Raw genomic sequence first — 10,140 nt, 5'->3', positions numbered from 1 at the left:
TGCCCACTGGTAATTCTAGCTCTGGAGAAGTGGGGATATGGAGTCTTTTGTGGCACACTGGCTAACCAGCCTAACCTAATCAGGGAGTTCAAAGATAAGCGAGACCTTGACTTTAAAAAGGTAGACTTCTGGGAGTAGCTCGGTGCTGGAACACCTGACTAGCATCCATGAGGTCCTAGGTTTAATCCCAGCACTAGGGGGATGCTCAGAACTCTCCCGGTGGATGGCTCCTGAGGGACAATACCTGGGTTGACTTCCAGACCCACCTCTCTCTCTCTCTCTCTCTCTCTCTCTCTCTCTCTCTCTCTCTCTCTCTCTCTCACACACACACACACACACACACACACACACACACTCACTCACACGGAGAAATTAGCTTTACAAACTAGGTCAGAGAGGTGCTAGTCACTAAAAAAGCAAAAAATGTGATGCTGGAAGGATGGTTCAGCAGTGAAGGGCACTTGATGCTCTTCCAAAGGACTTGGGTTTAGTTTTAGTTCTCAGTACCCACATCAGGCAGCTGTTACTCCAGCTCCAAGGGACCAGACATCTGGCCTCTTTGGGTACCTGGACTCATGTGCACATACCTACACACAGACATACACATATAATTAAAAATAACTAAATAAAATATTTTTTGGAGCTGGTTGGTGGTAGTACAGTACTAGAGATAGAAGGATCTCTGAGTTCAAGGCTTGGCTGGTCTACAGAGTGAGTGCCAGGACAGCCATGATCACATAGAGAAACCCTGTCCCAACCCCCACCCTCCAAAAAAGGAAATTTGGAGACAACAGTCTCTCTCTTGACTTGACCCTCCTCACATATAATGGAAAAAGTAACAGAAAGTTAGATCTTTAGGCGAACTTTAAGTAAAGTTATTTAGTACTTACCAGTATAGTTCTCCATGCTGGTATCATTTATAACTGCCTCTTTAATTATAGCAGATATAGTACTTTCATTTTGCTTTGTATTTTCATTAAACATATTTACTACTGATACATTGACGATCGTCCAATCAGCAGCACGCATTGCAGATCTTGTTGACTGAGAAGAGGAGACACTAAAAATGAAATAAAGATGTCCATGATGGATCAAACCAAGGAATCAACACATAGTATGTGGCCCTCCCTGATGTCCAACTCTCTTGAGCTCTTGTCCTGACCCACTGTCCTAGCTCCACAACTGTAGACCAAAGATGGAGGCCTGGGTTTACAGTGTCAAATTTTCAGCCTGGTGGCTTCTATTTGACAAGTACTCAGAGAAGCTACAATGTAAACGACAATCTATTGGAAGACACTTGGAGTTCTCAAGCCAGGGATAGATGAGGTATGATTTGTAACCAAAGGATCCAACCAAACTGGCTCATATGATGCCTGGTCCATGTGAACAAGATGCCTGGCAACCATCAGCAGCCTTCCTTCCTCGGGCCACATCCTGCTCACCCTGGCCTGAGTCCATATGGTATTAGAGGCATCACTGAGGCACACAGTTCCTTCTGTAGTGCTCTGGCTAGGTACCTCCTCCATGTGTGTGTGTGTGCAAGCAAATGGAATCCAGAGACTAACATCAGTTCCTCTCCATCTTAATATTATTATGTTTAGTTGTTTGGTCAATAAATATATTGTATTTATGAGAAAAAATCATAACAGAGAACTACTTTAGCTCTTGGCAGACTATTCCCAAGCTTTCAGGAAGCTTGTCTTGTTTTGACCTACCCAATTTTTTCCTGGGTAAGGGACATTTGGGGTCATTGCATATCTTTTTTCCAGGGGGAAGGGGGTCACTACATTTTCTTTACAATAAGTTTTATTTTATTTTTTGTGCATGAGTGTTTTGCTTGCATGCATGTCTGTGCACTTCATGCATTACTGGTGCCCACAGAGGCCAGAATAGGGTGCTAGATATCCTGGAACTGGAGTGAGCCACCATGTGAATGCTGAGAATTAAACCTGGGTCTTTCGGAGGAGTAGCCACTGACCCCATCTCTCTAGCCCACACTTCTTTCTAACTTCTCTCCTGGACCCTTTCTCATAGACTGGATTCTCTCACATAGCAGCATGAGCTTTCTTATTCACATCCTCCTTCATGTCTGGAGTTACACTGCTCTTTACATACTGAGAGAACTTAAATTTTTAAATTTTTTCATTTATTTATGTTTGTATCTATGAGTGCTGTACCACATATATGGAGTTCAGAGAACAATTTTCTAGAATTTTTGGGATCCAATACAGGTCATCAAGGTTGGTGGCAAGTGCCTCCACCCACTGAGCCATCTTGCTGGCCCAAGAACTGTTTCTTACATCTTCATCTTCTTCCCTCATATAACCTGCTACATCCTGTCCCGTGATGTGCTTCACTGGACCATGACCAGGAAGTCACCTGGAGCTGCTAGGATGGATAAGCCTCTACCCACAGCTCCTTTCTGAGCCCCAAACTTTATTACAGTTGCCATTCTGGCAAGAAGCATCCAACCACCAGTGAAGGCCTTGGCTGACCACCAGAGCTTACCACAGTGTGTTCCTCTCTAACTACCTCCACCTGTCTTTGTAGACCTTGGCCATGCCAAACCTGCAGAGAAGCCTGTGGGCCAGCAGCAGACAAGAGCTGAGCCTATAGCTCTTACATAGTATCCTGGTGGATCATGAGCACAGGCTCATACCCCTTCCATCCATCATAAGCAATCTGAAAGACGATGTCCCTGTCAGCTACATGAGCTTTCTCCTGTATATGGGTGTGTTCTACTTGTTTTTGTCCTGGACCACCAAACATTTCTTAGCATAACAGCCAGTTTTACTCTCTCACTGTTTTCTAAATTCTCTTGTTGTCTCCTAAAGTACTCTTTATTCTTGGTGACTTTAGCAAACACATCCTAGGAGACAGCCTCACTGAACCTGGAGCTCACCAACTAGGCTAGGCTGGATGGCCAACAAGCTCCAGGGAGCCATTTGTTTCCACTCCCTGAGCACTGGGAAGCCTCACAAACATGGGCCACTGAGTGAGGCTTTTACATGGGTACTGGGGATCCAAACTTAGCTCCTTGTGCTTGTGGGTGAGCTCTTTTCCAACTGAGCTGTCTCCCCACCCCCACGGCTATCTCTTCTTAACACAAGATGGCTCATGACATGGGAGCTCAAGAGAAGAGCAGAAGTGAAGCAAAAACAGGCTGCCTCCAAAGCAGCTCACTGGCCCAGAGCAAACTTACCTCACTTTAATAATTATAGTCTGTCCAAAACCAAACTTAGTCTTATTAAGTGCATTTTCAAACTGTGGAGGAGAATAGATATAAAAACAAGGTGAAACATTTTTAAAATTATATTCTAGGCTTAAACATTGCTTCCCTTCTTTTCTTTTTCCCTCCCTCCCTTCACTTCCTTCCTTCCCTCCCTTCCCTTTTTTCTCCCTTCCTCCTTCCTTCCTTCCTTCCTTCCTTCCTTCCTTCCTTCCTTCCTTCCTTCCTTCCTTCCCTCCCTCCCTCCCTCCCTCCCTCCCTCCCTTCCTTTCTTCCTTCCTTCCTTCCTGAGACAGAGTTTCATGTAGTTCAGGTTGGCCTCAAACTTACTATGTAGCCAAGGATGACCTGCTTCCACCTCTGAAATGCTGGAATTATAGGCTTGTATCACCACACCTAGATGATACACTGCTGGAGATCTAACCTAGTTGCAAGCACTCTATCAACTAAGCTAAAAACATGTTAGGCAACTACTCTACTCTTGAGTCCTTTTCATTTTACATTTATATATTTATGTATCTGTTTATTCTGTGGTTCTAGGAATTGAACCCAGGGCCCTATACATGTTAGGCAAGTGTTATACCACTGAACCATCTGCCATAGGACCCACAATGAAGATGGATGCAGGAGCTGGAGCGATGGCTCAATGGTTAAGAGTACTTGAGCACTCTTCCAGAGGTCCTGAGTTCAATTCCCAGCAACTACATGTCAGCTCACAACCATTATAATGAGATTTGGTGCCGCCTTCTGGTGTGAATGAAGACAGAACACTCATATACACAAATACATGAATAAATTAATCTTAAATAATAAAAGATAAGTGCAGTGGCACACATCTGTAATCCCAGAATTCTTTCTTTTTCTTTATTTTTTTCCTGTTTATTTTTTGAGACAGGGTTTCTTTGTGTAACAACCCTGGCTGTCCTGTCCTGGAACTTGCTCTGTAGACCAGGCCAGCCTTGAACTCACTGAGATGGGCCAGCTTCCTCCTCCCTAGTGATGGCCCTAAGGGCATGAGCTACACCACCAGTGAATCCTAGCATTCTTCTGGTGAGAGGGAGGCAGAGAAAGGTGGTCCTTCCGAAGCTGGAGGACCACCTAGCCTGGAAAATGAATTGTTCCTGAAACAAGAGACCATGCCTCAGCAAGGTGGAAGGAGAGTCAACTCCTGAATGCTGTCCTCTGATACAGACACTGTGACATACTCACACCCGTGCATGCACACACACACAAACAAATAAAATATTTTTAAAAGAGCATCAGCATAAAAAAAACCTCTCTAAAACCAGGTAAACAAAAACACAGTTTGAAACCATAAGTATTTGGTTGGGAGCCTCACCCCAGCCGCTGATACCCCTATACCCAGAGAGTCTGGGATGTTTGGATGGGGCTTTATTCCAGCCCCTGGCATCCATTTTGCAATGTTTGGTGGAAAGTTCCATTTCAAGCCCTGTTCCCTGGGAGTTGCCACAGTCCAGACACCCATCTCTGAGAAAGCCCACCAAATGGTGACCCCTCCCCAGAGAGGGTCAAGACCACATCCACAAACTATTTAAACTGCCCCCCAGAGAACAAATATGTGGTCTTTCTGGTTCCCCCCCCCCATATCCATTAAACCTGGACTTTTCCTAATTTGGTTTGATTTGGTTTGATTTGGATTATTGCGTAGGTGGGGTAGTATTGGGCCGTAAAAGCTTTACAATAAGAATGCCTCGCTACTTCCCTGGCTCCCCCAGAAACACCCAGCCCTGGCTGAGCTCAGGTGTCTAAACACTGACTAACTGGATGCTGTGGAGAGTTTCCCAGACCCAACAACTGTGGCTCCCGAATGGCTGTCCACACTCCACTCCTTCCCTGCCAACACTGCTCTCAAGAATAGAAATGAAGTGAAATGTTTTTATCATGATTTTTGAAAATGGAGGAAGTATCAGATATAGTTCCTCTATTTATTACAGGTAAAAATAATCCATATTGGTATGGAAATTTATGCAAATCTGAACATAGAAAAAAGAAAAATGTCTTTACCACTGAGCTATATTACCCAGTACAAAATAATGAATTATTAATAAGTTGTTATGCTATGGGATAAAGCCCTAGACTTTCCTTATGCTAGAAAAATACTCTACCACTAAGTCACAGCCCCAGCCTGCTCTGAAATAATCTAAGACACCATTAGAGCTCTTGTCTATTCAAAACCAACCCATAACTTCTGTAACTGGCAGGTCTGGAGCAGTGTCCCGAGGCTGCTTTCCGGAGGCATGGCCGGGCTATGCTGGGTGCTCTGTCTGCCGTGCACAGCCATTCAACCATTGGGAGGCCCAAGAATCTGGAGGGATCGTCCTGCCCACCAGTGGGGTTCAGTTTTCTTTGTCAACAACAGACACAACTGTGCCATGTGACCACATGAAGACAGGCTCCACCCCCTGCAGACCAGGTGAGAAGGGAAAGTGGGAAAATACTTACAAATTTGACAACCTTTCTGTACAAGGCTTGATAGGCCGGAGAGGTTTTATTATCCAAGCCAGTTGTTTCAGTCACTTTCACGCCAATCTCTCCAGGGAATGTCTTTCCTGAAAACCAGGCAAACCCTTTCTGAGCTCTTTAATGTTAATAGGGCCGCTTCAATTTTGCATTTAAAACATAAGATACTTTTCTTCTTCTTTTTTTCTCTTTCTTTTCCTTTTCATTTTCCCCCATTAGACATGGACTCACTGTGTAGTCCTGGCTACTGGCTGGTCTGGAACTCTATTTGTAGACCAGGCTGGCCTTGAACTCACAGAGAACTGCCTGTTCTGCCTCCTGAGTCTTGGAATTTAAGACAAGTGTCATCATGTCTGGCTTATTTTCTCATTCTTGAGCTTAGTGCTCACTATTTAAAATAGAAGGGCTTTTTGGGGATCATTTACATAGAGTCGATGCCCAGAAATTGGATTATTAGTATTAAAAATACAGACTTTGTGGGCATATCTCTAACTGTTACAGCAACATAGTGCACTCACCTCCTACACCACTGCCTGCTCTAGCAGTGAAAGTCATTTCTTATTCATGAAGCAGAACTAAAGGAATCACTTAGAGCAGTGGTTTCAACCTATGGGAGGTAAACCCTTTGGGGGTCAAATGACCCCTTCATAGGGGCCTTCTAAGACCATCGAAAAACACAAATATTTACATTATGATTCATAACAGTAACAGAATTATAGTTATGAAGTAGCAATGAAAGTAATTTAATGGTTGGTGGCCCCCACACCGTGAGGAACTGTGAAAGGGTCGCAGCACTGGGAAGGTTGAGAGCGGCTGGTTTAGACAGGCAGGCAGGCTTTGGTCCCCACAGCACCAGGTGATCTAAGCCAGCTTGTAGTCATTCAAAAGTTCATTTCTGGACTCCGACAGCTCGGATCAGGCACCCAGTCTGCTACCCTCTTCTGCCTCCGTGCCCTAGCATTGTCAAGGCACACCATGGACAAGGTCTTGTCATCACGTAGTCAATTTTCATGGCTCAGGCAACGCTTGCTCTCATGTTGTATTAGTACACCCCAGAGCAGCGGAGGGAGGTTTGTATCTAGTACAGTCCACAGCAGACCTTCAGCCCAGCTTGCTGGCAAATCTGCCTTGCTCCATCTCTCCTCCCCCAGGGTTGGCTGGGACAAAAGCAAGAAACTCTTCCCGGCCCTTCCTTGCCTTTGGTTTGTCTTCTGCCCCTTTCACTTTCATTTGAGATCTGCTAAAGCCCACTTTAGGTATGGATGAAGGGCTCTGCATGGTTATCCCCTGAACTTACCTTTCTTACATGTTGTTGATTCATTTTGATAGTAGTAGCCTTCTGGACACATGCAGAACCATTCGGTATTCAGGTTAACACAAGAAGCAGATGCTCCACAGGGGTTAGGTTTGCATGGATCTTGGGGACCTTAGATGGAGGAGAAAGACATTACAAATCCACAGAACTCAGCCATAACTCCTGGTGACTCTCATCTGCTCTTCACACCCTCCCTCTAGACACACTTGTTTTTCTAGTCAAAAGAACATGAGACATGGTCTCACTGTGTAGCCTTGGCTGTCCTGGAACTTGCTATGTATGTAGACCAGGCTAGCCTTGAACACACAAAGATCTGCCTGTTTTTGCCTCCCAAGTGCTGGGACTAAAGGTGTACACCACCACCCCTGGCCTCCATATCCTTTTTCTGTGACTCTACAACATATTCTTAGAAGGGCTGGAAGCAGTTTGTGTTTGCTTCGGTCTCTGAGGAAGACCAATGCTGCTGTTTCAGAGCTAAGTGCTCCCTGATGGTGAAGGTTAGAGATTGGTGGACAGAGCCCTGCTTGAGAGGCAAGGCAGCTTTCTAATCCCGAGGAGTGGAGAATCTTCAGAACTCTTCAGTGCTCAAGAACCTCAGTGCCTGCTTCTCTGCTACCAGGTAGGCCTCCCCAAACCCTTTTTAAAATAAAGCAGCTTTTTACAGACTAGTGTGGCAATGACCACACAGGGCAGGACAGCAGGAAGTCCCAAAGGGAAATGAGATGTCACGTTCTGATGAGAAGAGCCAGCACACATCCACAAAGGGAAGAAAGCCAGGCATGGTGGCTTATACTTTGATCCCAGCCCTCAGGAGGTAGACACAGGAGCTCTGGGAGTTGAGGTCAGCCTGGTCTACATAGCATGTTTCAGGCCAGCTAGGGCTACAGAACAGGGCTCTGTCTCAAAAGAAGGGAAGAAATGGAGGGGAAAAGGGAGCAATGAAGGAGAGAAAATACAGATTAACCCAGTGAACTTCCTCCCATTTAAGTATGAACCAAGTCCCACCCTGCTAAGCTTCTCACAAGATCAGGTTCATTCAGGGTAGAAAGGCCTGGGCAACCCAGTGAGCTTTCTGGGGGGAGGAACTAGGATGCCCTACACCCTTAACTCTGTGAGTGAGGATGCAGAATAAAGAAATATTACAATGGCTCCTGAACTCAGGCACAGGTGTCTCAGGTCCTCTTTCCAGGAGCTGGTGAGATTGGAAGAAAGATGTTCTGTGGGTGAGCAAATGGTGATCTTGATTGGCCTTCCTTCCTTCCTTCCTTCCTTCCCGCCCTCTCTCCCTCCCTCTTTCCCTTCCCTTCCCTTTTCTTCCCTTTCCCTCCTTTTCCTTCTCTCTCCTTCCTTTCCCTTTCCATCCCCTCTTCTCCCCTTCTCTTTCCTTCTCTTCCCTTCCCTTCCCTTCCCCTCCCCTCCCCTCCCCTCCCCTCCCTTTCTTTTTTTCAGTACTGAGGATTGAAACTAGGCCTCATGCACTCTAGGCAAGTGCTCTACCACTGAACTACAGACTCAGCCACAGGTTGCCATCATTTTCTTCATCTCCATAGATTCTTGAGATTTTTCAAAAAGTTTTTGTTTGTTTGTTTTGAGACAGGGTTTCTTTGTGTATCTCCTGGAACTCACTCTGTAGACCAGGCTGGCTTCAAACTCAGAGATCCACCTGCCTCTGATGCCAGAGTATTGGAACTAAAGGCATGTGCCACCACTGCCCGGCATTATTTACAAAGCCTTAAGTGAGTCCACTGAAGCCAAGAGAAGCAATTTGCCTCATGCCAGCCAGCATGAGCAGCTCACACAGGACTGCTGTGGAGGAAGCAGAGTGGCCCGGAAAAGCTCCCATCCCTGAGTCCACCACAGCTGTCCCCATGGCTGTGACCCCTCTGCCCTTCTATACATAGAAGACTGGGGAAGCAGCATCATAGACAGGCTGAGTTCTATTGACTTAACCATCCATTCCTTAGATCTAGCAAGGAAAACTTGGAAAATGATCAGAAGTATTGGGCCACACAAACTTACTCTCTTTGGGCAAGTCACTGTTTTTTGGGAGCCCCATCTTCCTTCTCTGAGATCAGCACAGTATATTTAAACTCTACACTCTAAAGTTTGAGGAGTCGTCTGGACCAGGTTGGTAAATTATGGCTCCTGAGCCATGACTAACCAACCCTTTATTTTTATAAATGAAGTTTTACTGGGATATAGCCAAATTCACTCATTTTTATATTCACATGGCTGCTTTTATGTTACAATGTCAGAAGTTGACATTTTAACAGAGACCCTGTGTTGCCCCCAAAGCCTAAAATATGTACTGTTTGTCTGTCACCAATGACCTTTGGTGACACTTATTCTAGACCAAGCTTGGAGAAATGAGCCAAGTGGTTTCTGTTTTAGCAACATTGACTAGTGTCACACAAATGGCTGTGCTTGGGCCTTGGTCAGCTAGCAACTGTTTGAGGACAGCCATTGCTTGACTTCTTAACCCTCAGGCTCAAATTCAAAAGCTTGCCTTTCCAAATTGTGATCAGCCACCATCTTGACTGACTCCAGAATAGTGCTAACTTCTTCCTTGAAAACTAGTGTGGCCAACAAGACAGCACTTGGTCAAACCCTTTCTTCTATGGGTAGCTTCCTCAAAGACCAAACTCATAAAAAATGCACTCCACAGCTGACAGGTAGCTTGAGCAGAAGAGCTCACTCGGGGGTTCATCTGTCATGACTGAACTTTGAGGTTCTTTTCCTGGGCATTTCCCTTATTCTCCAGAACACACTGACACATCACACCCTCAGTGCTGTGCACCCCAGTGAGGAGACTGTTAGGGATCACTTTTACCTGAAGAGGTAGTCTGTGAGGAGACACCAGGAGACTGAGTTGTTGTAGGTGGCTCAGTGGGAGTAGTGTCAGTCTTAGGTGTTGTAGTTGGCGTAGTTGGTGGGGTCTCAGTTGAAGGAGTTTCCGTCTTAGGTGTCATAGTTGGCGTAGTTGGCGTAGGGGTCTCAGTTGAAGGAGTTTCCGTCTTAGGTGTCATAGTTGGCGTAGTTGGCGTAGGGGTCTCAGATGAAGGAGTTTCCGTCTTAGGTGTCATAGTTGATGTAGTTGGCGTAGGGGTCTCAGATG

The 10,140-nt window shown here is 45.6% G+C and overlaps 1 protein-coding gene across 1 annotated transcript in view; it reads right to left on the bottom strand.

The window, feature by feature from the left end:
- The window catches only part of Muc13 (mucin 13, cell surface associated), a 22,575-nt gene extending 12,467 nt beyond the window's left edge, over positions 1-10,108 (bottom strand). Inside the window, exons 1-5 of the mRNA XM_013351154.2 lie at positions 9,856-10,108; positions 7,008-7,136; positions 5,693-5,799; positions 3,203-3,264; positions 891-1,060 (exon numbers count right to left, since the gene is read on the bottom strand). Coding sequence (XP_013206608.1) covers positions 891-1,060; positions 3,203-3,264; positions 5,693-5,799; positions 7,008-7,136; positions 9,856-10,108 — 721 coding nt within the window. The remainder of the gene's footprint in view (positions 1-890; positions 1,061-3,202; positions 3,265-5,692; positions 5,800-7,007; positions 7,137-9,855) is intronic.
- Between the last annotated feature and the right edge of the window lie 32 nt (positions 10,109-10,140).

The sequence above is a fragment of the Microtus ochrogaster genome, chromosome 2, assembly GCF_000317375.1.
Source record: "Microtus ochrogaster isolate Prairie Vole_2 chromosome 2, MicOch1.0, whole genome shotgun sequence".
Taxonomy (NCBI): Eukaryota; Metazoa; Chordata; class Mammalia; order Rodentia; family Cricetidae; genus Microtus; species Microtus ochrogaster.
This window is presented reverse-complemented; position numbering and strand designations above follow the sequence as displayed.